The sequence below is a fragment of the Entelurus aequoreus genome, linkage group LG18, assembly GCF_033978785.1.
Source record: "Entelurus aequoreus isolate RoL-2023_Sb linkage group LG18, RoL_Eaeq_v1.1, whole genome shotgun sequence".
NCBI lineage: Eukaryota > Metazoa > Chordata > Actinopteri > Syngnathiformes > Syngnathidae > Entelurus > Entelurus aequoreus.
Window position 1 is genome coordinate 35,399,951 of NC_084748.1, and position 27,098 is coordinate 35,427,048.

Below are 27,098 nucleotides of genomic sequence, written 5' to 3' on the forward strand. Positions count from 1 at the left end.
AATTCCGTTTTACACAAATGTCTCGCTAAATCTGTCATTTTCCGCCTGTGCCTTTCATACACAACCCAGTGAACTGGGATATTGCCACAGGGTGTCCTGCAATCAGATAATTAGATGTGTGATGATGCCATACTGTATGTAGGATGTCGTATAAAATACATGTCAAACAAAAAGTGATTCTCGGGATTGTGGACGTCTCTCTTAGTAGAGGATCTGATACAACCTCTGAAAGAAGAAAAGTGCCGGACCCATTCCCTTTTTGTACCATTACAAAAAAAAGGAAGTGCAATTAGTTTAAAGCTTTTTCCAGTATGTTTGCATTAGTAAAAGTGTGTAAAATGAATCTAATGACAACATGGTAAAACGCAACAGGCATACCTATCTAATGGAAAGTGTCTTCACAGTTCACATACGTTAACTTTTATTTTACAGTCTAAAGTACTGTAAGATGATTACACTTAGAGCTGTAATCAGCTTTAAGTCACCAGGCAATCATGCGTATCACAATGCACTTTATTTATACATTTAACAGCGCATTTATCGAATAGAAAATGCAATGAAGTTGTAATTAGCTGCTGCTTAGCTGAGATAACAAACAGGATTTATAGTTGGCAGGTTCATTAGAATCCGGAACGGCTGAAAAAACATACCAGGCCGTATAAGGCTTTGCACGGAAAATGTGGATTAATTTTTCAATTAGTCATCCGATAGAAGTTGAGAAAGAGGACGAGGGTGATAAGTGAGTTGTACATTATATATCAGTAAGATATGTCTGCACGGAGCCGTCGCCGACAACTAAAGAATAACATCTTAGAAAACATTAACACAAGACAGCTGCTGGTCTTCTTTTTTGGTTCTGTTTTATTTTTTGTAATTTTATATAAGGTCATGGCAGGTTCAGGGCACGATATATAGAGCCGAATATCCCAGTGTGCTAAAAATGTCATGTTGACATTAAACTGTGTTTGTAGCTGATAATAAAAGAGGAGGCGCTCAAGAGCAACACATTTAGAAGCTGTTCCATCTGCACTGATTTTTTTGCAGGAATCTTCAAGTTTTTCCATCAGTTTTTGCAAATATGCAACAAGTGAATTCTCTTTGTACCACAATGAGATACATTATTTTTATCTAAGTCAATGACCTGCATTGCTTGCCCAAGTTAACCTTGGGGATATTGAATCTGCTTTACAGTCTTGGTCTAAGTTTGTTGAGACTTGAGATGTTCAAAAACTACTTCAATTCAATTCCAATCCATTCACTAGTTGAAAAAATACTCACAAATATAATAAGGTATTCAAAGATCTAACCCTGAATTATGAATACATTTGTAATCATCAATGAATACAACAATGATGAAAATAGGATTTTTTTCAACCTAAGGTATTTTCATTGCCAATAAAGATCACCACCTTATTATATTTATAGCAGGCATGGGCGATATGGCCTAAAATCTATATGTTGATATATATTATTACAAAGGCTCCTAATCTAGCTGCAAACATATTGATTGATTGATTTGAAACTTGTATTAGTAGATTGCACAGTACAGTACATATTCCGTACAATTGACCACTAAATGGTAACACCTGAATAAGTTTTTCAACTTGTTTAAGTCGGGGTCCACGTTAATCAATTCATGGTAACATATTGCATTATTTTGAGTTGTATTATTTTCTCAAAACTAATACTAATCTACTAGCAAATTTAATGTTCATAAGTGGTTACTTTCTGTTGTAACATGGTTCTATCTACACTACTGTTAAAATGTAATACACACTTAGTCTTCTGTTGTTTGGATAATTTACATCAGTTTTGGGATATATTACAAATGTACTAGTTACACGGCCAATATTGGTCACACCAATGCTGATGGCTGATAATGATACTTAACATTTTCAAGATCATTGAAGGATCTAATTTTTGATCACAGTTGTAATCAGAATTATAATCAGACTCTGATTTAAATCATTTGTCTTCCTGTTCCAGGGACTTATTTTTTGACTTTGTAAACAATAACAAAAAACATGAAAAATATCGATATAAACACTGTAGTATTGACCAAATATGTTATTCTACTTGTTATCGTTACTGTCGATATTTGTATCAATCCGCCGGCCTTTGTTAATGTTGTAACGCCACTGTTATCGACATAGCCAAAATTGATATAAAAACTAATCCTTTCTTGCACATTTGCTTGTGACTTTTGCCAGAGACATTGGAGAATAGACAATAATAAATCTTATGTATGATAGTGTAGCGACTGGACTATTGATATGAGCTGTGAATTAGCGTTTGGGCTATTGGGGGCTGTCAGTTCGAGAGAGAAAAAGAGTTGCTAAGCCACATTGTGCGTCTTGTATGTAAGGTATATAATGCTGTTTTGTAGACACTTGTAAAGGGCTTTGTGAACAGTCATTCTGCTGACGTGACGATATTTTATACTCTTATCTAACAGATCTGCAGTGGACAACAAATGCTTTTGCACACACACTTTTGTTGAAGAGAATGCTGTAAAATCGAAGATAATACAGCCGCTGCAGCTACCGATTAGTTTTGTATTTGAGTAATCTGTTGATTAGTTTGTTCGATTAATTGAGTAATTGTATAAAACACATTTTGTAGCCTCAATGCGTATTTTAGGGGAAAAATTGTTTCAACAAACAACAGTTTTTCTGCCTGCAATAACATTAATTCATTTCTAATAAATGCACATCATCAAGATTGAAATTGCACTTTTAATGTGTGCATTAAAGAGGCTGTTTGCAACTTGCTCGGTGCTACATTTTCCAAACCAAAAAATACAATAAGAACACCACGGGATTAACAGAACATATATATTTTTAAAATGTCTATTTTTCACAATTACTAATAATACTGGAAAAACACCTTGGTCTGAGGAGTTTGTTTGGCGTTCCGGCTTGTCACTCAGTCTGTCTTGTCAACACGTACACGCAGGAACCGCGTGCACTAGGGCTGGGCCGATAAAACGATATGAATATATCGCGATATACACTTAATCGATATCAATAAAAAATTTGTTTGGTAAAACATTCGATAGATATATATATTTTTGGTCGGAAGGAACAAGAAGTTACAAAGCAGGGTTGGTAATAGCACAACAGCAAATTATCCGTGAGCAATGGGAGAGACATGCAAACAGCCACTCACGTAACATCACACATATCAAGTTTTAGTTGCGCCATCTTGTTGTCTCACTGTTGATTCTCTGGATGGAGTGAGAAGAGAAACTAAAAATGAGTGCTGCATAGAGCGGAGAAATTGTCGATAAAACAGAAAAAGTCACCTCGACAATATGGCAGTATTTGGGATAGACCATAGACTCTCTTAGCTTTTCAACTCTTGTCCGTTCCCTATTCGGGTATAAGGAAACAACAGGTAGAAACTAAAGTGCAGGACTGTATAAGTAAATTACAAATTAAAACAAATGTGCTACTTTAAAATGTTAGTAATTTGGTCTAATAGTATTCAAATGAGTATACTGCATAACATACATTATTTTACATACTCAAATAAGAATAACAAATGAATGTATATTTCTGGGGGTACGTTCTGGGCCTGCCTGTCGGGTGGGGGTCGGCGCCTCAGGCTACTGCATCCGGACTGCGTGTCTGGAGCTCCTGGGTCCCGCCGTCCATCCCTTCCGGGTGGCCGTCTTGGTTGGGGCCTGCTGGGTCTGGTCCCCGCGTCTACTGTGGTGGCTTGGTGCTGCAGGGTATCCTGAGGTGCTGCGAGTCGGCCAGTTGTTGGGGTAGCGACCTTGTGTGTCAGCATGTCTGTGATCTTCTTTTAATTCTTTTTTTATTTATTTATTTATTTTTTTTTTTTTTTTATAAATAGATTTAATTATTTATTTATTTATTTTTTTCCCCTTTTTAAAAAAAATATATTTTATTTTATTAATATTATTATTATTATTATTATGTATTTATTTATTTTATTTATTTATTCCCCTACCTCGGGGGGGGGACTCGGCGGGGCGGTTGCTGGTTGTTCCATCTCCATCGTTGGGGTCCCTGCGGGTGGGGTGGGTGGTTCCTGTGGCCCCGTGCTGGGTGGTCCTGTGGCGGCCGGCTTGGGTGGGGTGGCCGTGGGCTGGCCTCGCCGCGCTCTCCGGGGGTGGGGGGGGGCTCGTGGGGGCCCTGTTGCCGGTGGGGCGGGGGCGGTCTTCCCGTCCGGTTGCGGGGGGTCTCCGGGCCCCTCGGGCGGGGCGTCCCGCCTTTCTGTCCGTGTGGGGTGTGGTCTCTCGCTGGCTTGGGGTCTGGCTGCCCCCTGTTTTTCTCGTGCCTTGTCCTCTGCCGGGTGCGTCTGTCTGCGGCCTGCTGCTGGCCCTTGTGGGCGGCACGGTGGGCCAGGCTCTGGGGTTCCTGTCGCTGTCCGGCTTGGCTGCGTGGGGGCGGTGGCCCCTGGTTCCCTGGGCACCACACCTACTGTTTGTGGGATGGGCTCTCGGGGAGGCTGGGGCCGTACTCTGGCTCCCGCACACACTGGGAGTCAAATGTATTGTACATGCAAATTCACATATACTCACACACATACATACACACATACATAGGTACCTACGCTCCCACATACATATACAAATAAATACAGTTCATATTTACACACTCAAAGTTCGTACATCCACACGCACATTCATTATACAAACATACTGTATACACATACTGTACATATACATTCACTGTAAAAACATACATATACACATACTGTACATATACATTCACTGTACAAACACACACATACACATACTACACATACATTCACTGTACAAACACACACATACATATACTGTACATATACATTCACTGTACAAACACACATTTACACATACTGTACATATACATTCACTGTTCAAACACACATACTGTATACACATACTGTACATATACATTCGCTGTACACACATATACACATACTGTACATATACATTCACTGTACAAGCACACATACACATACTGTACATATACAAGTACATATGCACACATACACTCATGCACATAATCACGTTTCATCAAACATATATTAACGTTGTTGCCCTAGGATAAACTGGGTATAACACATGGCACACTGACAAAGCTTAACCTATTGTTACTATAACAATCTACAAGGTTAAGGTTGCTTCTCTTTCTTCCCCTCCATTTTTCTGCATTCTTTCGTATCTCAAGTTATCATTACGTATATGTATTGTTGCATTTGAACAATTGTATTGTTGATAATAAAGGTAAAGTACTGGTATTGTTTTTTATCAATAGCACTATTTCTATTGGTATTCATATTGCTCCATTTTTAGTGTAATAATGCTCATTGTCATTTCTGTATTTTTTTTTTTTTTTTTTTTTAATTTTCGCTAACTGCTTATTTGCTATTACTTTTACCATCATATTTGTACATGTCGTATTTGCTGATGTTGCTCTGTTGTTGTTGTTGTTGTGTTTGCTGTTGTTGTTTTTGTCTCTCTGTCTAATCCCCCTCTTGTCCCCACAATTCCCCCCTCTGTCTTCCTTTTTCTCTCTTTCTATCCCCTCCTGCTCCGGCCCGGCTGCACCAAATGATAATATAAATACATTTAATAAAGTCAAAATACAAGTAAGGCAACAAGAGAAGTATCCTACACTTCTCTTTTGTAAAGTAAATCTGAACAGCCGATATGGGCATCTACATCTGCTATATGATTTGCCCGAGAAGCTGGGCAGGACATTTAAAAAAAAAAAAAAAAAAAGAATAACAAATGAAAGGGACAAGCTGTAAAAAATAGATGGGTGGATGATTGTTTTCACTCCTTTTTTCCCTTGATAGCTAAGGGGATTGTAATCAGATAAAGGTTACACTTTAAATAAAAATGTTTACATTGAATATATTTTTCTCCTCTTTCTTATTTTCCATAGGTTGTAATAAACATCAATAACTGTCGATAACGACCAATATAAAACACCTCTATCGTGATACAGTTTTAAGCCATATCGTCCAAAAGCAGTCCAAGAGAAGCAATGGACAATTTGCAGTCATGTTGGTGTTATGATAGAATATACACACAATGACAGCTATCATTAGTAGCAAAATCACTATTATTAACACACAAATCTGCGCGTGCACGATGTTACGTATGTACGTAGTTTATGTCATTCTGTCCTAAAAGCCGTAAGAGCTTTAAACACATTGGAAAGTTCGCGCCCTCGAAGCATCTTAAAGGGGTCATATTATGATCGTTTTTCTACATTTAAAACACTTTCGTGTGGTCTACAAAAAATGTAACATGGTTCTTTGCTGAAAGTGTTGAAACCGCTTTCTAACCGTGTCTTTAGGTTGTGCTGTTTTATCTACGTGGCTCCACTTCGACAGCGTCTCCTGCCCGTCATCCATGTTGTAGTTTTTAATGCTTGCACAGCGAATCTATTGACAGGTATAAGTTCGAACTTGAGCTGCATGATTAATCGAATTTGAATTAACATCAAGGTTTTAATTGGTGCGGCAAATAACCGTAAGAGGCTGAAGTGGTTTTTGGTTTTTTATTACCTCTGCCGTCATGACGTTTCAGTGACAGTTTTGTTCGCCAATCAGATTTGTTGCGCCTTGCGTTTGTCTCTCGCTTCAAACAAGAAGAAAGATGTCTTTCTTTGTGCATCTCTCTCAGCACCTGCGCGTGTTTATTTAACAGTAGAATTAACTGAACACAGTGACCCCTCTTTTCAGTCATTCACAAATTTTGTCTGGGCGTAGACGAGAGCGGGCCGCCGCCAACAGACTCACGACAGAGAGCCTTGCGACTCGCCAGTGAGTAGTGTCGCAAAGTAACACAAATTATTAAGAAAAAAATAAGATTACAATACTAAATGTCCCGTTGTCGGAATACTTCAAATTGGATGGGCGATATGAGCCAATCATGGACAAACGAGTGAAAATGCCGTGATCATGTGATGACAATAAACAAAAAGACAACGTACAACCTCCTTGTTACAACTTGGAAAAAAAGAGTTTAATATGTTTAATATCTAGTGAGGTTAAATTTGTGCTTACAGAAATTAGTCATTTTTTGTTTGTTTATTTATTTAGGATAACCAAGTTATTTAGCTTCCAATTACAGTACAATGGTAAACAATTGTACATTAATGAGAAATAAAAGTTCATATCCTTTTAAATGGTTACTTGCGTTATTATTATTATGATTACATTACATTATAAAACACTGTGTAGTTTGATTGTTTCTTGAGTTAAAGCCCCACTTAAAAACTTTCAGTTTTGGTTGATTTTGCGGCACCAGTGGACCAAAGCGGTAGTGTTTTGCCAAAAGTAAGACCACATTTCCCATGAGGACTAGCGCATTTAGCATCAAACTGACAGGATAATACCACAATGATTCAGTATTACTGATCTTTCCACAGAAGGAAACTACATATTTTACTCAAACTTTATACTTGCGGTTAGAAGTAATTTAATTGTTTTTCAAACTTTTGAGTTTGTTGCGTGACTGGTCATGTCAGTGTGGAACTGCAAAATATGACGCTGGTGGCTATTTATTGCTACCACGCAAATTTCCGATGGCTAACATTAGCATTATCATTTTTATTTGAGAATCAAAAGTCACTTACTAGTTTAGCAGGAACAGAGCCAAGGCAGCATCGGTTAAGAAACCCCTCCTCGTCTTTGAGCTCACGCCAGCGAGTGAAAGCCGGGGCAATGTTGATCCTTGATTGTCCTTTTATCCGGGTAGCCTCCCTTTTTCTTTTTAGACTACTCAGACCAAACTTTTTGTTTCTTTGGTTTGTTTTGTAGCTTCTGCCATTAGAGCAGTAATTGCACATAGCTCTTTTTTTCTTCTTTTAGTTTTCTGTCGGCACGCAGGCGTTGGCATCGACTTCTGTCTTTTAAAAGAATGGGACATATGCCATAAAGCAAGGCAGGACATTTGTAGCTTTTTTCGTGTGCATTGTTTCACACGATGAACACTACATATATTTGTATTTTATTTCATTTGTCTTTTATTACTATGTTTACAACAACAACAGCATGGTGTCATTTACGTTTCTTTTTCCAGTAAATAGCACGGCGGATAACACAGTTTCATGTCATCTTGAAAGACATGAACATTGAGAGCAAAAACAAAGAAGACTACTACAAGGATATTACTCGCCGACCGCCGTGCTGCTAAAAAGGAAAAGCGTAAATGATGCAAATTGCGGAAACAATGTTTTCCGTGCATCAGGACGTTCTCTGTGCGTCGGCTAAACACGACAGTGACGCCAAGTGGAATTAAAATATATTACACTCATAACATGTATTTGTTTATTTATGTTTTATCATTTTTGTGTTAAAAAATAAAAACAAAGTCATTTGAGAAAATCCAAAACATTTTAACAAAGCTTTTCTTGTGGCCCAGCCTCACCCAAACTCTGCCTTCCGCGGCCCCCAGGTAAATTGAGTTTGAGACCTCTGGTATAGACAAAAGATCTGAGCCAAATATTTTTTTAAGTAAATTATTGCATATTGTTTTAATGTGTGGACACCTTGAGACAAGAATATATTGAGTAACAGTCTAAAAGTAACATGTCCTCCATCACTCGTCATTTTTGCAGTTTTATGCATTTTTATGTATAAAATACAAAAATCGCAAATTGAATCGGAATCTCAATTTTGGAGAGCAAAATCGCAATTCGGTTGTTTCTGAAAATCGTGCAACCCTAGTTCGAACTATACCCTACTTTGTATTACAAACAGCCACAGAGGAGGATGCATGTGCATGTACAAGGCAGTCTTCCCCACAACAAGAGGGTGGCGAAAAAAGAAGGAATTTATAGACTACAGTGCAGACTACAACGGTGGACTCGCACAAAGCACTTTGGGTACATTTATAACATATGGATAATCCGCTAACGTCACACTTGGGAAAAACGTTTAGAGGGCGTATGAAGCAAGGCAAGACTGTTTTATATATATCTCTGCAATGTCTCCACCGTTTGATTTACATTTTTTGGGACTTATGCAAAACCCAAATAGACAACAACAGGCACTGTACAAATAAGTACGAAAAGTTGTTTTTTCATACTATCAAAGTTCAGTATAGTCCGTGCCGTAGACCCCAAAGTTTCGCCCGTTTTTTTCCACTAGAGTCAATCACTTTGTGTTTCACAAAATGATTGAGTATTTACAAACTTACACAGCAAATCTTTATGAAAGTCTCCAAAAAGAAGCTGTAAAAAAATAAACAAAATTAACAAAATATCGAGCCAGTGATGTCCAAACCTACTGGTGGATAGTGCCCGCCCCATTCTGTGATGTGGGAGCGCAATCCACCATTCATGTGACGTCACATGGGGACATTAGCACCGAGGAGAGGTAAAAAGTAAGAATTTCTATAAAACGCAATCTCCTATTGGTATTTTATGGACCTCAGGCATTTATGGACCTCAACGACCACATCAAACTTTAAATGCAATAGGACCACTAAAACAAATCTAATAAAATCTGTGTTCGCCGCCACACAGATTGATCAGGGCACCCAAACACCACCGCACTCATGTGCGCTTTATTGCCGTGGGGAAACTATACATGTTCCGGGCACGCTATGCGGTCCTGATTGTATCAATTTTTATTTGATTAATGGTTTCAACAAAATATAAATCAAGCTTTTTTCTAATCAAATTAATTGCTTCAGTCCTAAGTACAGCCATGTTTTTATTTTGAAGCTTATTTTGCACTTAACAGGAGGTCCGTTTGCACGTTTTAATGCTATGAAACTAGACACTTGGCAATAATGGAGAAGTTAACAATAGTGGTTAGAGTGTCCGCCCTGAGATCGGTAGGTTGTGAGTTCAAACCCCGGCCGAGTCCTACCGAAGACTATAAAAATGGGACCCATTACCTCCCTGCTTGGCACTCAGCATCAAGGGTTGGAATTGGGGGTTAAATCACCAAAAATGATTCCCGGGCATGGCCGCCGCTGCTGCCCACTGCTCTTCTCACCTCCCAGGGGGTGATCAAGGGTGATGGGACAAATACAGAGAATAATTTCGCCACACGTAGTGTGTGTGTGACAATCATTGGTACTTAACTTTAATACAACGCATAAACGGAACCATTTTCATAGAAATTACCTCTTTGGATCTAAAATTTTATGTTGAGAAAAGCAGTAGACAATATACGTGTTGCGTTGTCGTGGCATTGTGATGCCAGAGCATACTTGCCAACCCTCCCGTTTTTAGCGGGAGAATCCCGTTATTCAGCGCCTCTCCCGACAACCTCCCGGCAGAGATTTTCTCCCGACAAACTCCCGGTATTCAGCCGGAGCTGGAGGCCACGCCCCCTCCAGCTCAATGCGGACCTGAGTGGGGACAGCCGTTCTCACGTCCGCTTTCCCAGCAGCTTGCCTGCCCAATGACGTCATAACATCTACGGCTTTTAGAGAGTAGAGTGCACAACAAGGAGAGAGAGTTCTTGGTTTCTTATGTGGGTTTATTGTTAGGCAGTTTCATTAACGTCTTCCCAGCGCGGTAACACACAACAACAGCAGTCACGTTAAGTCTACCGTGAAGCAGTTTGTCTGCCGTAAACAGCAATGTTGTGACACTCTTAAACAGGACAATACTGCCACCTACTGGATAGCCTGCAGAACACTGAAATTCAAGTATGTCTTTTATTTATATGTATAATAAATAATTTAAAAAAAATATATATATCTATATATATATATATATATATATATATATATATATATATATATATATATATATATATATATATATATATATATATATAGCTAGAATTCACTGAAAGTCAAGTATTTCATACATATATATATATATATATATATATATATACTATATACATATATATGAAATACTTGATTTGGTGAATTCTAGCTGTAAATATACTCTCCTCTTAACCACGCCCTTAGCCACGCCCCCGCCCCAAACACGCCCCCCACCCCCCCACCCCACCCCTCCCGATATTGGAGGTCTCAAGGTTGGCAAGTATGTGCCAGAGGTCGTCTTTCCAAGATGCAGAGGAACGTCAGGAAGCGGCTTGCAGGTGAGAAGAATGATTTATTCTAGATGCAGACAAAAATATGCTGCGCAATGTAGGGGTGTGGGAAAAAATCGATTCGAATTCAAATCTCCATTCTCACGAAGTATGATTCAGTATCGATTCTCATTTTTCAAAAATCTATTTTCTTCCCCCGCTCCAGGCAGAGTGTATGTGCCTTCTGGGCTACCGTAGGTATTGCGCAATAAGCAGCGTGGCTAGCTACTAAGGGGAGTGTAGTGTTGTTGTGTTGCCGCTAAAATGCAGGTAAAAGGAAAAGAAACTGAGCAGCCTAAAGAAGAAATACAACTGCCTCCGCGGACTTTGAAAGCAAACGTTTGGAGACACTTTGGATTTTACTGTGGCAAGAAAGGGCTTGACATGACTCATGCAATTTGCAGACTTTGCAACGCTAAAGTTAAGTATTTTGGGAATACTTCAAATCGCCACGCTCACTTGGACAGACACCACCCAGAGTTATCAGAGGAAAAGGATTATCCACTAACAACACCGGCAGCTGATCAACGCACACTTTACCAGTTTACAAAATTACCACCCAGTTCTGAACGGGCAAAGAAGATAACCAGATCCATCGCTTGTTTCATTGCAAAAGACCTGCGACCATACAGGGCAGTGGAGAGAGAAGGCTTCAGGTTCATGATCAAAACTATTGAGCCACGGTATGACATCCCATCACGCTCGGTTTTTACAGACAATGTTGTGCCTTCACTTTACAGAGAGACGAAGCTAAAAGTGGGGGAAGCTGTGACTAAAGCTAGCAGAGTAGCTCTTAGCTTCAATATGTTGTCTGAGTTATCCATCCATCAATTTTCTACCGCTAGTCCCTTTCGGGGTCGCGGGGGTTGCTGGAGCCTATCTCAGCTGCATTTGTCTGATTTATTCATTGAATAAATCAGACAACATATTGTTGTCTTGTATTTACATTTGTGTGTTTACATTATTGCAATCATTTGATAAAACATTGTCCTTTACAATTATAAAAGCTTTTTCAAAGTTTTGTTGTACTTGTGCAATGACAATAAAGACCTATCCTATCCTATCCTATCACAAAAATCTACTACTCTGCTTGCATGTCAGCAGACTGGGGTAGATCCTGCTGAAATCCTATGTATTGAATGAATAAAGAATCGTTTTGAATCAGAAAAATATAGTTTTTGAATCGAGAATCGAGTTGAATCGAAAAAAATCGATGTATAATCGAATCGTAGGACATCCAAAGATTCGCAGCCCTAGCGCGGTGCCCACGGCACGGAAAATAAGAAAGGGTTAGCCAAAAGATGCTAGTCAAAACACGTATCAGGAGCGTAAACGAGAACGTAACGTTGTTGCATGGGAGCAAACAAAACCACCAGACCGAGTGAGGCCGGAGGATGGATGAAATAGCTCTTTGATTAGTGCCTGGGAACAGGTGAGCATCCCGAACACTAGTCAGAGGCAGGTGAAAGTAATCTGTCATCATGGCAACCAAAACAACAAACTCAGGGGTGCAAAAAACAGAACTGAGTTAGTCAAAACTAACAGAACAAAACATGATCCGGGCAACGGATTATAAAATACGTCGACTTTAACAGACAATTTTTTATAGCAATATTAACAAGGTGGACCAAGACTTGGTGAGGTGTTTGACAAAGATGGGACAAGCAGGTTGTACTGTAAAGTCTGTCAAACTAAAAGGATCATATTGTTTCCTGGTCAGCCTGTGGAGTGAGCTTGACTGTTAATCATTAAAAGCACACGTCCACTGGTCATGTCAGCGCTGTCAGACAAATATTATGCGGACATGAACGTAACAAAATTTAAAAAATAAAACACTCACTTGATATCTTCCCATACTTCCGGTCCGTAGTTCCTTAAAACGAGCAGTTCCAGGGCGTGATTGACAAACCCGTACTGTAAATACACGGGAAACAAGCACATTAATCATGATCAATTCAACGTCACGATAGGCGCTTGTTTGTACACACATTAAAACATTTAAAAATGGTATGTCATCAGATTGTGTTCACCTGTTAATATGTGGAGTAATAACAAGCCACTAGCCATGCAGGAAACGGGGGAAAAAAACAACCTCGCTTCGTCGTCTGCTAAACAGCTAGTTTCGCCAGCGTTAAAACATTAAACCCACTCCAAATATACGTACCATTGTGTCAGAAGCTCTTCTTTCCTTCTATTTTTAAGCATAAAACGTCAGTTTGGGCACAGCCTTCATCGTTTGATACAGATGCTGATGGTCTCCACTGCGTCCATACCTCCCCGTTTCATCCGTGTGTGACTGACAACACGCTCGACCAATAGCCTGCGAGAATGCTCATTGGGTAAAACGCCAAGGACCAATGAGAACGAAGCATCGTTTTTGTTTGGAATGATGCTCATGAACCTGACTGAGCCCCGCAGTGTGGGATCTGGTGTTTCTCAATGCATTTCAGCGAACTATAGGCTCATAATTATACATAAAAGTTTTATGTATAATTATGAGACTATAGTTTTCATGATAAAACCGTTGTTATTTTCACTAATATACGAAATAGCAAAAATGCTGTTTTTTCGCAGCATTATTTACAAAATATTAGGGCTGTCAAAATGATCAAGTTAACTCATGTTATTATTCACAAAAAATCATTGCATTGATTATGTACACACACTTAGATTAAACATGCAATTTACTATTTTACCTTAACCGCATACTTGCCAACCTTGAGACCTCCAATATCGGGAGGTGGGGGGGGGGGGCGGCGTGGTTGGGGGGGGGGGGGGGGGGGGCGTGTTTGGGGCGGGGGGCGTGGTTGGGGCGTGGTTAAGAGGAGAGTATATTTACAGCTAGAATTCACCAAATCAAGTATTTCACATATATATATATAATATATATATATGTATGAAATACTTGACTTTCAGTGAATTCTAGCTATATATATATATTTTATTTTAATTTTTTATTTTATTATACATATAAATAAAAGACATACTTGAATTTCAGTGTTCTGCAGGCTATCCGGTAGGTGGCAGTATTGTCCTGTTTAAGAGTGTCACAACATTGCTGTTTACGGCAGACGAACTGCTTTACGGTAGACTAAACGTGACTGCTGTTGTTGTGTGTTGTTACCGCGCTGGGAGGACGTTAATGAAACTGCCTAACAATAAACCCACATAAGAAACCAAGAACTCTCTCTGCTTGTTGTGCACTCTACTCTCTAAAAGCCGTAGATGTTATGACGTCATTGGGCAGGCAAGCAGCTGGGAAAGCGGACGTGAGAACGGCTGTCCCCACTCAGGTCCGCATTGAGCTGGAGGGGGCGGGGCCTCCAGCTACGGCTGAATACCGGGAGTTTGTCGGGAGAAGGGAGGTTGTCGGGAGAGGCGCTGATTACCGGGATTCTCCCGCTAAAAACGGGAGGGTTGGCAAGTATGCCCTTAACCGTTATACAGTCAGTGATCAGATCAATGGTACAAAAATGAGTGGGGAGACTATGACTGGTGTGCTCGCTGGCAAATTTTCCTCCAAAACACAGCCTGAAAGAACTTTAAGTTCAGTTCAGTTTCAGTGTATTATTTCGAACACGCATACGACACAATGTAATGCATCACACAATTCAAGTTGTTTCATTACAGCACGTCCGAAAAGGAGTAGGAAGAAGGTGAGTTTATTTAATCCTACCCCTATTCGTACCATAGCAATTTTATCCAATTTTCTTGTTCTCTGTAACAGAACAGTGAACAAATAAATAATAAGTAAATAATATACCATAGTAAGCATACACATATTAAATACATTAATAATCTTTGTCTCAATAAAAAATTAAAAAAAAAAGGAAAAAATAGGGTTCAAGATGTTCATCATAATTCTTGTTCTATATACTTTCGTCATGATTGTTATGTTCTGTTAGTTTTGGACTCCCTTAGTTCCTGTTTTTGTGCACCCTTGTTTGTTTTTAGTTACCATGGGTGCTTATTGTTTCCACCTGTCTCTGATTGGTGCTCAGGACGCTCACCTGTTTCCCGAGCCCTAATCAGAGGCATTATTTAAGCCTGCCTTTGCCGGTCAGTTGGCCTGGCTTCACTGTTTGCTTCATGCAACAAGTTACGTGAGTATTCGTTGTCTTTTGCCTATGCTAAGTGGTAGCCTTAGCTTCAAGTGCGATCGGCACGTTGTCCCTTCGGCTTGTTTTCAGTTTTTGTACTTTGATTTTTGAGGAATAAATCATGTTCCTACCTGCATGCCTTGTCCGGAGTTGTCCATCTGCATCCCAGGGGAACGAACCCCGCAGTAAGCTGCGAAGTTTGATTTTCCTCCAAGGTTCCTGTATATTTCTCCTCTTTTGTTGAGAAGAATTGTTGTACATTCTTGGGTAGCAGGTTATAGTTTGCTTTGTACATCCTTTTAGCTGTTTGCAAATGCACCAAATTGTTGAATTTCAATAGTTGTGATTTAACAAATCAAGGGTTTGTATGTTCTCTATATCCAACATTATGTATTATTCCAATTGATCTTTTTTGTAACACAGTTAGTGAATGAAGCGCACATTTGTAGTCGTTTCCCCATATTTCTACACAATAACTCAGATATGGTAACACTAGTGAGCAGCCCTTTGAGACACTTGTGATTTAGGGCTATATAAATAAACATTGATTGATTGATTGATTGACAGTAGAGAATATGAAGTGACTTCAGATAAAACTGTAATGAAGTTTTGTGGAAATAAATGACATGCATTCAAGTAAAATGTTTAAAAGGTTCCTAGATGACATACTGATAATGAAATTACATTTGTGTACAATATTTCAGTCTTTTCTTAAGCAAATTTTTATTATGAAAGTGTGTAATCACCTGTGTATAATCAAGATTAATACAAATTCCAAAATGTGATTAATTTGATTGAAAAATATATATATTTGACAGCCCCACAAAATTTACTTAACTAACATGACTTGACATAAGCGAATGAGTATAATTATAGTAATATATATTTTTTGCAAACCATTCAACTCAATGAACCATTGTACTTACTTTAGGAATATTCCATTTGTGGTCTGGGGTTAAATCCGGCCTGGGAATGACACCGTACCGGCCCCTGAGTTCAGTTCAAAACTTGAGAGACAAACATTTTTGCAGCAAATTCCTAAAAACACTAGAATGCTCCTGTTGTATAAAGGAACTTGGACCAGTGTAAACACATTGGCAGATCCTTGCATTGACAATTTAACCTTGCTAGCAAACATAGAACACTGGGTTCCAAACTTGGGATTTACATTACTGAGGCGTTCCTCAAGGCACCTCTTCAAGTCCTCTCCTTTTTGGCAGTAAACAACTTTTTTCTTTAAGATGATTCATGTAACTAAGGTGTTGTTGTAGCTTGTTTACTTCAAATTCAGTCAGTAGTCATTTGTTCAACTTCTTTAGTTATACTAGTGGTGTTCCTCAAGGTTCTAGTTTAGGTCCTCTCTTTTTCATAATATGGGCTATTCAATTGGTAGCCCACGTGTTCAGTTAAAAAAAAACGTACATTTTTGCAGCAGATTCTTAGAAACACTATAGTGCCTCTTTCTTTTTTTTTTTTGCAGAAGGTCCTTAAAAACTGCAGAGCCGTCCTGTAACGCTGACAAAACAAATAGACCAAAATCAAATGTCTTCTGTAGAGGACGCTGGTTTTCCAGAATATACAAAATAAGACTCATAGTGAAGGGAACATTTCTGTGTCTTTTTGGAAAATCAATTTAGTTGAATATCCCTGATCTACTTTATCATGCATATTCAGTTATATTGTATTTATGAACAGTATAATGATGGTTTGTTGTTATTGTTGTTGTTTTTAGCAAACTATCAACCTAATGAACCAATGTACTTATTTTGTAATGCAAATTTAGTCATATTCTACTTATGAGCACCAGTTTTGGTTTGAAAAATATAATAATAATCTTACTAAATAAATATGAAAATAAACACTTTAATAAAAAAACGTTTTTCCGAAATACAGATTATGTTCTGGTTATGTCTACTCCTTTTCACACATTTTAAATTGTGCATTTGTAAAAAAAAAAAAAACTACTTTGATGTAACTTTTTCTAAACCACAAGTGTCAAACTCAAGGCCCGGGGGCCAAATCTGGCCCGCCACATGATTGAAAGTGGCCCATCACATCATTTTATGTGGCCCCATTCCATCTGTATGTCATTTGATATGGCCCTGCCGTATTATTTTATGTGGCATTCTGCCTGCCGCCTCATTTAACATGGCCCGTCACATCATTTTATGTGGCCGGCCACTTCATTTTATGACTATGTTTACACTGCAGGCCAAATTGGCCCAAATCTGATTTTTTCTAAATCAGATTTTTTTCTAACTGACTGTTTAGACTGCAAGTAAAATGTGATCTTTATCACCCTCCAGTATAAACGTGCACAGGCCCCAAGGTGGCCTCGACATCACTTGCATGTGCAGCTCGATGAAGTGAACAAGGAGGTCGCTACTATCCATCCATCCATCTTCTTCCGCTTATCCGAGGTCGGGTCGCGGGGGCAGCAGCCTAAGCAGGGAAGCCCAGACTTCCCTCTCCCCAGCCACTTCGTCCAGCTCCTCCCGGGGGATCCCGAGGCTTTCCCAGGCCAGCCGGGAGAGATAGTCTTCCCAACGTGTCCTGGGTCTTCCCCGTGGCCTCCTACCGGTCGGACATTGACTCCAAAATAAAAAAAAAGTCGCCAGACCTTGAAAATTAGTGTTTTTACATGAAAACAAAGTAATTTAATGTATGAAGGAATATATACAGTGTAATATATTTGGGAAGGTTCTAATCTTTTTTTTATATAGCTGTTAAGTAGAGCAACACGGACATCAGCTTGGAGCTACATTAGGTTTTTTTCAATTCACTTACGTAACATGTAAGCAAATACGCCACGGCGTCAATTACGGTCCTTCAACAATCGCTATTTCTTCAGAATTAAAATATATATTCATAAATTACATATAGCCTATTATTTGCGCACTATTGACTAGCTATGAACCAAAAATTTGGCCGTCAAAAAAAAAGAATTTGCTCACTGAAACCAGTTTTTTAGATGAACCTGAAGAAAAAGTCACGTACGGGTTGCATGCAGGTCGCATTGCGTTTAAGACTGAAGTCACATTCGTAAAGATCATATTCCAATCGGACTGGGACTACATCCTAATGGGGCCTGAATCTGATGCGACAAGATCAGATTTGAAGCACAAAAACAATCCCATCTGTGTTACGTGATTGCAAAAAAATCTGATTTGGTATACAGTGTAAACAGGGCCTAGTTGATATGCCGCATTGTTTATGTGGCCCGCCACACCTTTTTAAGTGATATGCCGCTTAATTTTATGTGGTCCACCACATAATTTATTTTTTTTTAAAAAGCTGTAAATAATAAAGCACTTTTTGACGAAATACATGTATTTATATATCAATTTTGACAGAAAAATGTACTGCATGTTTTTCACTTTAATAGAGGGATGTCCAAAGTGAGGCCTGGGGGCCATTTGCGGCCCGCAGGTCATTTTTTAATGGCCCCACGGCCCATTTTAAAATACGATTATAAAAATTAAAAACATAAAAAGTGGTAAAGACCAAACAGGTGAAATGTAACAAGAAAATGTTGCAATGTTTACTCTAATAACACAAAGCTGCCATGCAGGCTGTTTCTTTCTTTAAAAAATAATAATGAATCAAAATCAATGTTATTATGAATTATTGACCTATCCAAGGCTTCAATTACGTCACATTAAATATTGCACTTTGAGATATTTTTTGGGGAAAATGTTGCATATTTTGTGTTTGCCATATAAAAAATTTATCTTTTTTTTTTTTTATTTTTATTTTTTTTTAAAAGAAGGGCCTAAAACGAACAAACAAAAAACATAAGCAACAATACAACGTATAATTGACGGATAGATCTGAAGTTGATCTCGAGATTATTGTGTTAAAAGTAAACAGTAAAAAAAATTTATAATTTATTTTTCAACACTTTAATGAGTAGGATCCTTTTGGTTCCCCAATAATTTGTGTGTGATTTGTTTTTAAGTGTCAATGCTCAAAAAATAACAATGAATTAAAATCAACGGTGTTATGAGTTATTGACCTTTTTAAGGCTCCAATTATTATATAATCTGAAATATTCCTCTTAAAAATTTTATTGGGTGAAAATATTGCATATTTTGTGTTTTTTCCATAAAAAAACAGGGTTTTCTTTGACAAAAAGAGCATATGACTTAAATCTTTAAAAACGGTATATTGACAAATAGACCTAATGTTGATCTAGAGCAGGGGTCGGCAACCCGCGGCTCTAGAGCCGCATGCGGCTCTTTAGCGCCGCCCTAGTGGCTCTCTGAAGCTTTTTCAAAAATGTATGAAAAATGGAAAAAGATGAGGGGGAAAAAAAGAGTTTTTGTTTTAATATGGTTTCTGTAGGAGGACAAACATGACACAAACCTCCCTAATTGTTATAAAGCACACTGTTTATATTAAACATGCTTCACTGACTCGAGTATTTGGCGAGCGCCGTTTTGTCCTACTAATTTTGGCGGTCCTTGAACTCACCGTAGTGTATAACTTTCTCCGACTTTTTAGGACGTGTTTTATGCCACTTATTTTTCCGTCTCATTTTGTCCACCAAACCTTTAACGTTGTGCGTGAATACACAAAGGTGAGTTTTGTTGATGTTATTGACTTGTGTGGAGTGCTAATCGGGCATATTTGGTCACTGCATGACTTGCAAGCTAATCGATGCTAACATGCTATTTAGGCTAGCTATATGTACATATTGCACCATTATGCCTCATTTGTAGCTATATTTGAGCTCATTTAGTTTCCTTTAAGTCATCTCAATTCAATGTATATCTCATGACACACTATCTGTATGTAATATCTTCTAATTTGTTGCGGCTCCAGACAGATTTGTTTTTGTATTTTTGCTCCAATATGGCTCTTTCAACATTTTGGGTTGCCGACCCCTGATCTAGAGATAATAATACTGAATAATGACACATTTTGAATATTTTTTAGACCAAAACCCTTTGGGGTCCCTGGGATCAAGCCTAAGTGGAGGCCTTAATGCATATTTTTTATACATATATTGTATTGGTTTTTAAAATAAAAACATATCAAAATGGCCCCCGCTTGCTTTGATTTTTCAGTGTGTGGCCCTCAGTGGAAAAAGTTTGGACACCCCTGCTTTAATATTATCTGATCCTGTAACAATTAAAGCAAGGTATCCATCCATCTAAAACAGTTTCCTGTGCAAATTGTGTAACAAGGCTATAATACATTTATATTCATATATATTCACTCTTGCATGCGGCCCTCTGAGGGCAGTCATAATTGCAATGTGGCCCACAAGAAAACAAGTTTGACACACCTGAACAAAACCATTACTGTTATGTTTAATCTCCTGTTGGCATTTGTGGTGCTTTTTTTTTTTTCTCAATACACGCTTTGGACTCACAGTCACATAAGTCAGTTTATTTATTGCACTCTTGTTTACATTACAGTAACAATTAAAGCACATCATTATGGGTGATAGGACATTCATTGGATTATTTTGTTATATGTTGTTTGTGCTATGAAAACAATGCAATAGATAGAGTATAAATGTGTACAGTGAAAACAGTAAAAATACTTTACTAGGAAACTGGGGTATTGGAATGTATAAGCTCCATTATGGGGAAAGTATTTCAAATCTATACTTTGTTGGAAGAATTTATGGTTGCATTCATAAAAAGGAAGCCAAACATGATAAAACCTTTAACACTAAATGTGCCATATACTGCTCCCATAAGGCACCCAAATCTGCTCTGTGAATATTGGTGTAGAATATTTTATAAAAAATCTTGAATTGAAAAAAAAAAAAATCCTACGTTTTACGTTCTTTTCCAAAATCACTAATTCACAGAGCAAATTCAGTGTTTTTTTTTTTTTTTTTTTACTTTTACCAATGACATCAAGGTGCAAGCAAAGAGCCAGGGAAGAAATATAGTTCAAATATTTACAGAAAAACACATTTCTAGAATTCAGTTGATTTCCTATAATAACATTGGATCAACCCAATAAAGCCATACCATTCGTATGTTGTTCATATTTAATGTCTTTAAACCAACATTTATTTATTTGCGTATTGCATTTGACTTATTCAAATATGAAAACAAAACATCCATCCATCCATTTTCTACCGCTTGTCCCTTTCGGGGTCGCGGGTGTCGCTGGAGCCTATCCCAGCTGCACTCGGACAGTTATAAGATATTTTCGGAAGAACAAAAATCCCTCAAATGAGGCTTAAAAATGAATATTTTATAACTTATTTTGGAGTGTTTGTACAGATGTAGATGAGCACAAGACGTATGTTTGATCGTAAACTGACGTTTTTATAGATAAATACAATCTGAAAAAGCTAGCACTGTAGCATCCCATCTAGGGCTGTGAATCTTTGGGCATCCCACGATTCGATTCGATATCGACTCTTGGGGTCACGATTCGATTAAAAATCAATTTTTTTCTCTCAATTCAACACGATTCTCAATTCAAAAATGATTTTTTCCCGATTCAAAATGATTCTGTATTCATTCAATGCATAGGATTTCAGCAGGATCTACCCCAGTCTGCTGACATGCAAGCAGAGTAGTAGATTTTTGTAAAAAGCTTTTATAATTGTAAAGGACAATGTTTTATCAACTGATTGCAATAATGTACATTTGTTTTAATTATTAAATGAACCAAAAATATGACTTATCTTTGTTAAAATATTGGACACAGTGTGTTGTCAAGCTTATGAGATGCGATGCAAGTGTAAGCCACTGTGACACTATTGTTCTTTTTTTTATTTTTATACATGTCTAATGATAATGTCAATGAGGGATTTTTAATCACTGCTATGTTGAAATTGTAACTAATATTGATACTGTTGTTGATAATATTAATTTTTGTATCACTACTTTTGGTTTGTTCTGTGTCGTGTTTGTGTCTCCTCTCAATTGCTCTGTTTATTGCAGTTCTGAGTGTTGCTGGGTCGGTTTTGGAATTGGATGGCATTGTTATGGTATTGCTGTGTATTGTTTTGTTGGATTGATTAATTTTAAAAAATTGTTTTTTATTTATTTTTATTTTTTAATAAATAAATTAAAAAAATAAAATCGATTTTTTAAAAATGAGAATCGATTCTGAATCGCACAACGTGAGAATGGTGTTTCGAATTCGAATCAATTTTTTCCCACACCCCTAGTCCCATCTATGGTAGGTAAGGTAATATATTTGCCCCATTCCTGTGAGAATCCTGCGTGTGACCGAAGCATTAAGGAGTGGGACCATCCAGAACAAGCTGCAGTGTGCTCAAACAACCACCAGGAAGCATCTGTGAGCAGATAATACCGTATCATCTATTTCTCTTTCGGACTTATCAGGTCTTATTAAGTCGGTAGTGCACGCTTTAAGTGGGGGATGAGGCAAAAAACTAACCCAGACCCACTGTAAACATCTCTATACTTTAAGCTTTCTTCAGCTATATGTCTTCGGTAACAAGTTAACTCGTTTACGACACATTTACAATCACAATATCATTGTTTTATGCCAACATTCTCATCTCATTTGGAAAATGTTGCTAGATTGATAAAAGCAATAAATGATTGAGTAAAGTTCATTGGGTAAAAAGTAGTAGTGCTGTGTGATATTACGATATGTATCGTAGTACGATATAAAAATGTCTATCATGTGATCTTGTTTATATCGTAATTTTAAAGTCTGGGCTGCAGCTAATCGCTGCAACACTGCTACTTTGGAGCATTTTAATGTATTTTGAAAGAAGTTTATGCGAGAGCCTGCAGGAGCATGGATGTCAACATTGTAGCAGACACGGAAAGCATAATGGAAGCTAAACCAACAAAACTCAAAGAAGAATTGGTGCCTAAAAGAGAAACTTCTTTGTTTGAAATAAAATAAAGTAAGACCGACCAAACAACAGTAGGGTAATCTTAGTACGTTAATAGCGTCTATTATTTTCTATCACTTGAAGACCAGTGCTAAGACAGTGTTAAAATGTGACAAAATACAAACATTACTTTAAAACACAAAGTGATTAAATGAAAAATTTAATGTTTTGGGTTTTTTTTCTACTGTTTTAATTTGCATGGTTTTACTTGATTTTAACTTGTAAGGTGCTATACAAATAAACCTTGATTGATTGATTGATTGAAAAACACACCAAACGAGCCTGACAGAGTTGATGTCCGAAGGCACAGTCTATGACACGCAGTCCCGCAGACACCAAGAAATTACAGATCCCATCTCTAAATTCAGATCTTGACATGACTCTAGTATACACTGTCAAAAAGAAGGGCTGGTACTAACAATACTTTTTATCTTCTTTTTTTTTACTGCCTTAATATATAAAATATGTATGTTATGAATATAACATACATATTTACATATATATATTTTACAAAAGATAAGTAAAACTAGAAATGGCAGGCATGTGAAATGTCCGCATAAACGGGTAAATCAGCGTTTTTTTAAGGAATTATCAATAAAAAATAGGATCTAAACAAAATGTGTTTAACGCTCGCTTCAGCCGCAGGTACTCGCTGTTTCTCTTGCCTAAACGCCGCATTGAGTTTCAGGATGGGGGAGATGATCAGGAGCTCCGAAACAAGTTTGCAAGTTTGCTAACCAGCTAGCCAGCTTACTTGCTGTCGCCTCCGTTCGCTCTCTGAGCCACAACGTTGACGGCTGTCTACTTTGCTGCTAACCCTATTTGGATGATTACAATCCGAACACTGTTACCCAGCAGGCACAAGACATTGATTATATGTACATGATTTTTAAAACTGAATTCTAAACAACGTTGCAAAGTAGTTGTATTTGTAAATTGAGACAACGTTGATGTCTAACGTTGGATCCACGTTGTTGGTTGGGAAATAACCAAATTTCAATGGTCAAATCAACTTGAATAGAAATAGAAAGCATGTTGTTTCAACGTTGTATTTGTGTTGTAGAATATTGGTTGGTAAATGACCAAAATTCAAAGGTCAACTCAACGTCAGAACCCAACATTGATTAAACATTGTCAAAAAGCATGTGGTTCCAACGTTAGCTTTGAGTTGCTCAACATCAGAACATAATTAAACAAGTTCTCAACGTTGTTTTAATGTCTTGTGCCTGCTTGGTAGTTCTGAACCAGTTGTAGTTCTAAACTATTTGTTACTAGCCAACGAGAAGGTATATATTTTTTAGAGATGTCTGATAATGGCTTTCTTGCCGATATCCGATATTCCGATATCGTCCAACTCTTAATTACAGATATCAACCGATACCGATATATACAGTCGTGGAATTAACACATTACTATGCCTAATTTTGTTGTGATGCCCCGATGGATGCATTAAACAATGTAACAAGGTTTTCCAAAATAAATCAACTCAAGTTATGGAAAAAAATGCCAACATGGCACTGCCATATTTATTATTGAAGTCACAAAGTGCATTATTTTTTTTAACATGCCTCAAAACAGCAGCTTGGAATTTGGGACATGCTCTCCCTGAGAGAGCATGAGGAGGTTGAGGTGGGGCGGGGGGATGGGGGGGGGTGTATATTCTAGCTTCCCGGAAGAGTTAGGGCTGCAAAGGGTTCTGGGTATTTGTTCTGTTGTGTTTATGATGTGTTACGGTGCGGATGTTCTCCCGAAATGCATATTTGTAACGGTGTTAAAGTTGTTCATACGGCCGCCCTCAGTGTGACCAGTATGGCTGTTGACCAAGTATGGCTTGCATTAGCTTGTGTGTGTGTAAAGCCGTAGGTATTATGTGATTGGACCGGCACGCAAAGGCAGTGCCTTTAAGGTTTATTGGCGCTCTGTACTTCTCCCTACGTCCGTGTACCACTACGTATAGCGGCGTTTTAAAAAGTCATAAATTATACTTTTCGAAACCGATACTGATAATTTCCGATATTACATTTTAAAGCATTTATCGGCCAATAATATTGGCAGCCTGATACTATCGGACATCTCTAATTTTTTGGTAAACAGAGGTCACAACACCAGAAGTATATTATCCGAGGGGGCGTGAATACAGGATATAGTTGGCAAATGGAAAACGTTTTTCTGAGTTCTCGCATGTTATAGAATTTTACAGTACATTTTCAAGAATAATAATGTTAGTACATTATCTATTAAAAAAACTACAAACAAACTGTGGTACATTACATGGGACATGTAAGGGTAAAAAAGACAGCCAAAAGAGGTTGGTAGATGAGAATACATCCAAAGGTAAAATATAGTGTAGAAATGCAACCAATTGCAGGAAATGTAGTCCTGATTTTCAAAGTTTTCTCTCGGGGCTTGCGTGGCCATACTTTGTGCTGATAGAAATGTTCTTCTCAAAGGGTCCTCCCATGCCTGACACTGGCATATATATTGTTATCGAGCTATACAATTACTTATATCAGGATACATTGTTTTGCTTATATCGCACAGCACTAGCATTTATTTGTCTATATTTAATTTAAGCATGCCAACTTGTTGTATTTTTTTTGCTGCCCCCTATTGGTATGGAGGATACAGTGCTATCTTTCTCAGATTGGTATTAATGCTGCATCGGAGACAGCTGGGAAGTCAGAAATATCCCACTTGCAGCTTACAAGGTCCAATGTTCCATTCACACGAAAACAAATAAAACATGGCTGACGACCAAGATGATCAAGCTACTATTTGCTTTGTTTTTGAATCAGACAATTGTATTTCCACCAACATTCTGAGGTAGTAACAGAGCCTGTGTAAATTGTGAACGCTGTAATAATGGGACTCACTGCTGACTTCTCCCATCCTGTTGTGTTGACAGCAATTATTGCTATTTGCGTGACACCAATAGTTTGATGTTGTCAATCAAACTATTGGTGTACAACAATATCCCTCTTCATTGGGTCTGTGTGAAAGGCACAGAAAAATAAATGCTAGCTCTACTGTTATGACTCTGAAGCAGGAAGTTGATGTTGGAAAGAGACTACTACTGTCTTTCAGTAACTTTCCAAATTGCTTTGCAAACATCCCAAAGCTCATTTTTAAGTAAAATATCCGACTTCCCAGTTATCTGTGATGCAACATAACTGTACTTTTCAAATGACCGCTGGAGCGATGGACACTTAGCGACATCTTAGCGTCACTGTCTGAACAACTCCAAAATAAACGAGATTGGTTGAGAGTTCATATCCAATAGTCGTGAGCTTTGCAGCAGCTGGACATCATATCCGAGTCAGTTGTTAGGTTTTGAAGGAAGCCTCTAAAAAGTAACAAACTCCAGGGATGTCCTCTGGGAAGTTGGCCGGAAGCTCCTGCCTGCTCCTGGGAATAAAGACAAACTCTGGACGGTCCCTCAGCAATCTGGGACAAGGAGTACACAAATAAAGCATGAATCAAGCGTGCATACAATGTGGCAAATGATTCGACATCCGAAGAAACACAGCACTCCTTCGAACTTTCAGCTTCCTGTCCAGAACATGTTTTTGTTCACTTCTGCAGACTCGGAAACAAAGGCTCGCGGACAGAACATTGAAATGTGACGTTGTAATAATCACCTGTGCGTCGTCGGGCTGATGTTGATTTTCCGAGGTTGGCTGCAGGATTCGAACTTGTTGGCCAATGTGACGTTATTTCCGAAAAGACAATAACGTGGCATCTTTACCCCGACTACACCAGCCAGTACCGACCCAGTGTGGAGGCCGATACGCATCTGCAAAATCATTTCAAGGTGTTTTTCTGTTACTTAACACCTTTGATGAAAAAGGTCAGTTAGGATAATAAATCATGTTGGTTATAGAGAACATTCTAACTAGGGCTGTGAATCTTTGGGTGTCCCACGATTCGATTCAATATCGATTCTTGGGGTCACGATTCGATTCAAAATCGATTTTTTTTTTCTATTCAACACGATTCTCGATTCAAAAACAATTTTTTCCCAATTCAAAAGGATTCTCTATTCATTCAATACATATGATTTCAGCAGGATCTACCCCAGTCTGATGACATGCAAGCAGAGTAGTAGATTTTTTTTTAAA

General features: G+C 38.2%; 2 protein-coding genes and 1 long non-coding RNA gene across 5 annotated transcripts in view; 1 reads left to right on the plus strand and 2 right to left on the minus strand.

The window, feature by feature from the left end:
- The window catches only part of gucy1b1 (guanylate cyclase 1 soluble subunit beta 1), a 44,622-nt gene extending 31,300 nt beyond the window's left edge, over positions 1-13,322 (minus strand). The window contains exons 1-2 of one of the 2 annotated variants that reach the window (XM_062027069.1): positions 13,196-13,322; positions 12,872-12,945 (exon numbers count right to left, since the gene is read on the minus strand). In XM_062027069.1, coding sequence (XP_061883053.1) covers positions 12,872-12,945; positions 13,196-13,198 — 77 coding nt within the window. In that variant the 5' untranslated portion in view covers positions 13,199-13,322. Of the gene's footprint in view, positions 1-12,871; positions 12,946-13,061 lie in introns of both variants that reach the window. The other variant, XM_062027070.1, reaches the window with a different exon arrangement.
- Positions 1-27,098, plus strand: part of LOC133634083 (uncharacterized) — a 69,504-nt gene that overhangs the window by 29,042 nt on the left and 13,364 nt on the right. The window lies entirely within an intron of this gene.
- The window catches only part of gucy1a1 (guanylate cyclase 1 soluble subunit alpha 1), a 45,324-nt gene continuing 38,683 nt past the window's right edge, over positions 20,458-27,098 (minus strand). Inside the window, exons 7-8 of the mRNA XM_062027068.1 lie at positions 26,619-26,773; positions 20,458-26,424 (exon numbers count right to left, since the gene is read on the minus strand). Coding sequence (XP_061883052.1) covers positions 26,304-26,424; positions 26,619-26,773 — 276 coding nt within the window. The 3' untranslated portion in view covers positions 20,458-26,303. The remainder of the gene's footprint in view (positions 26,425-26,618; positions 26,774-27,098) is intronic.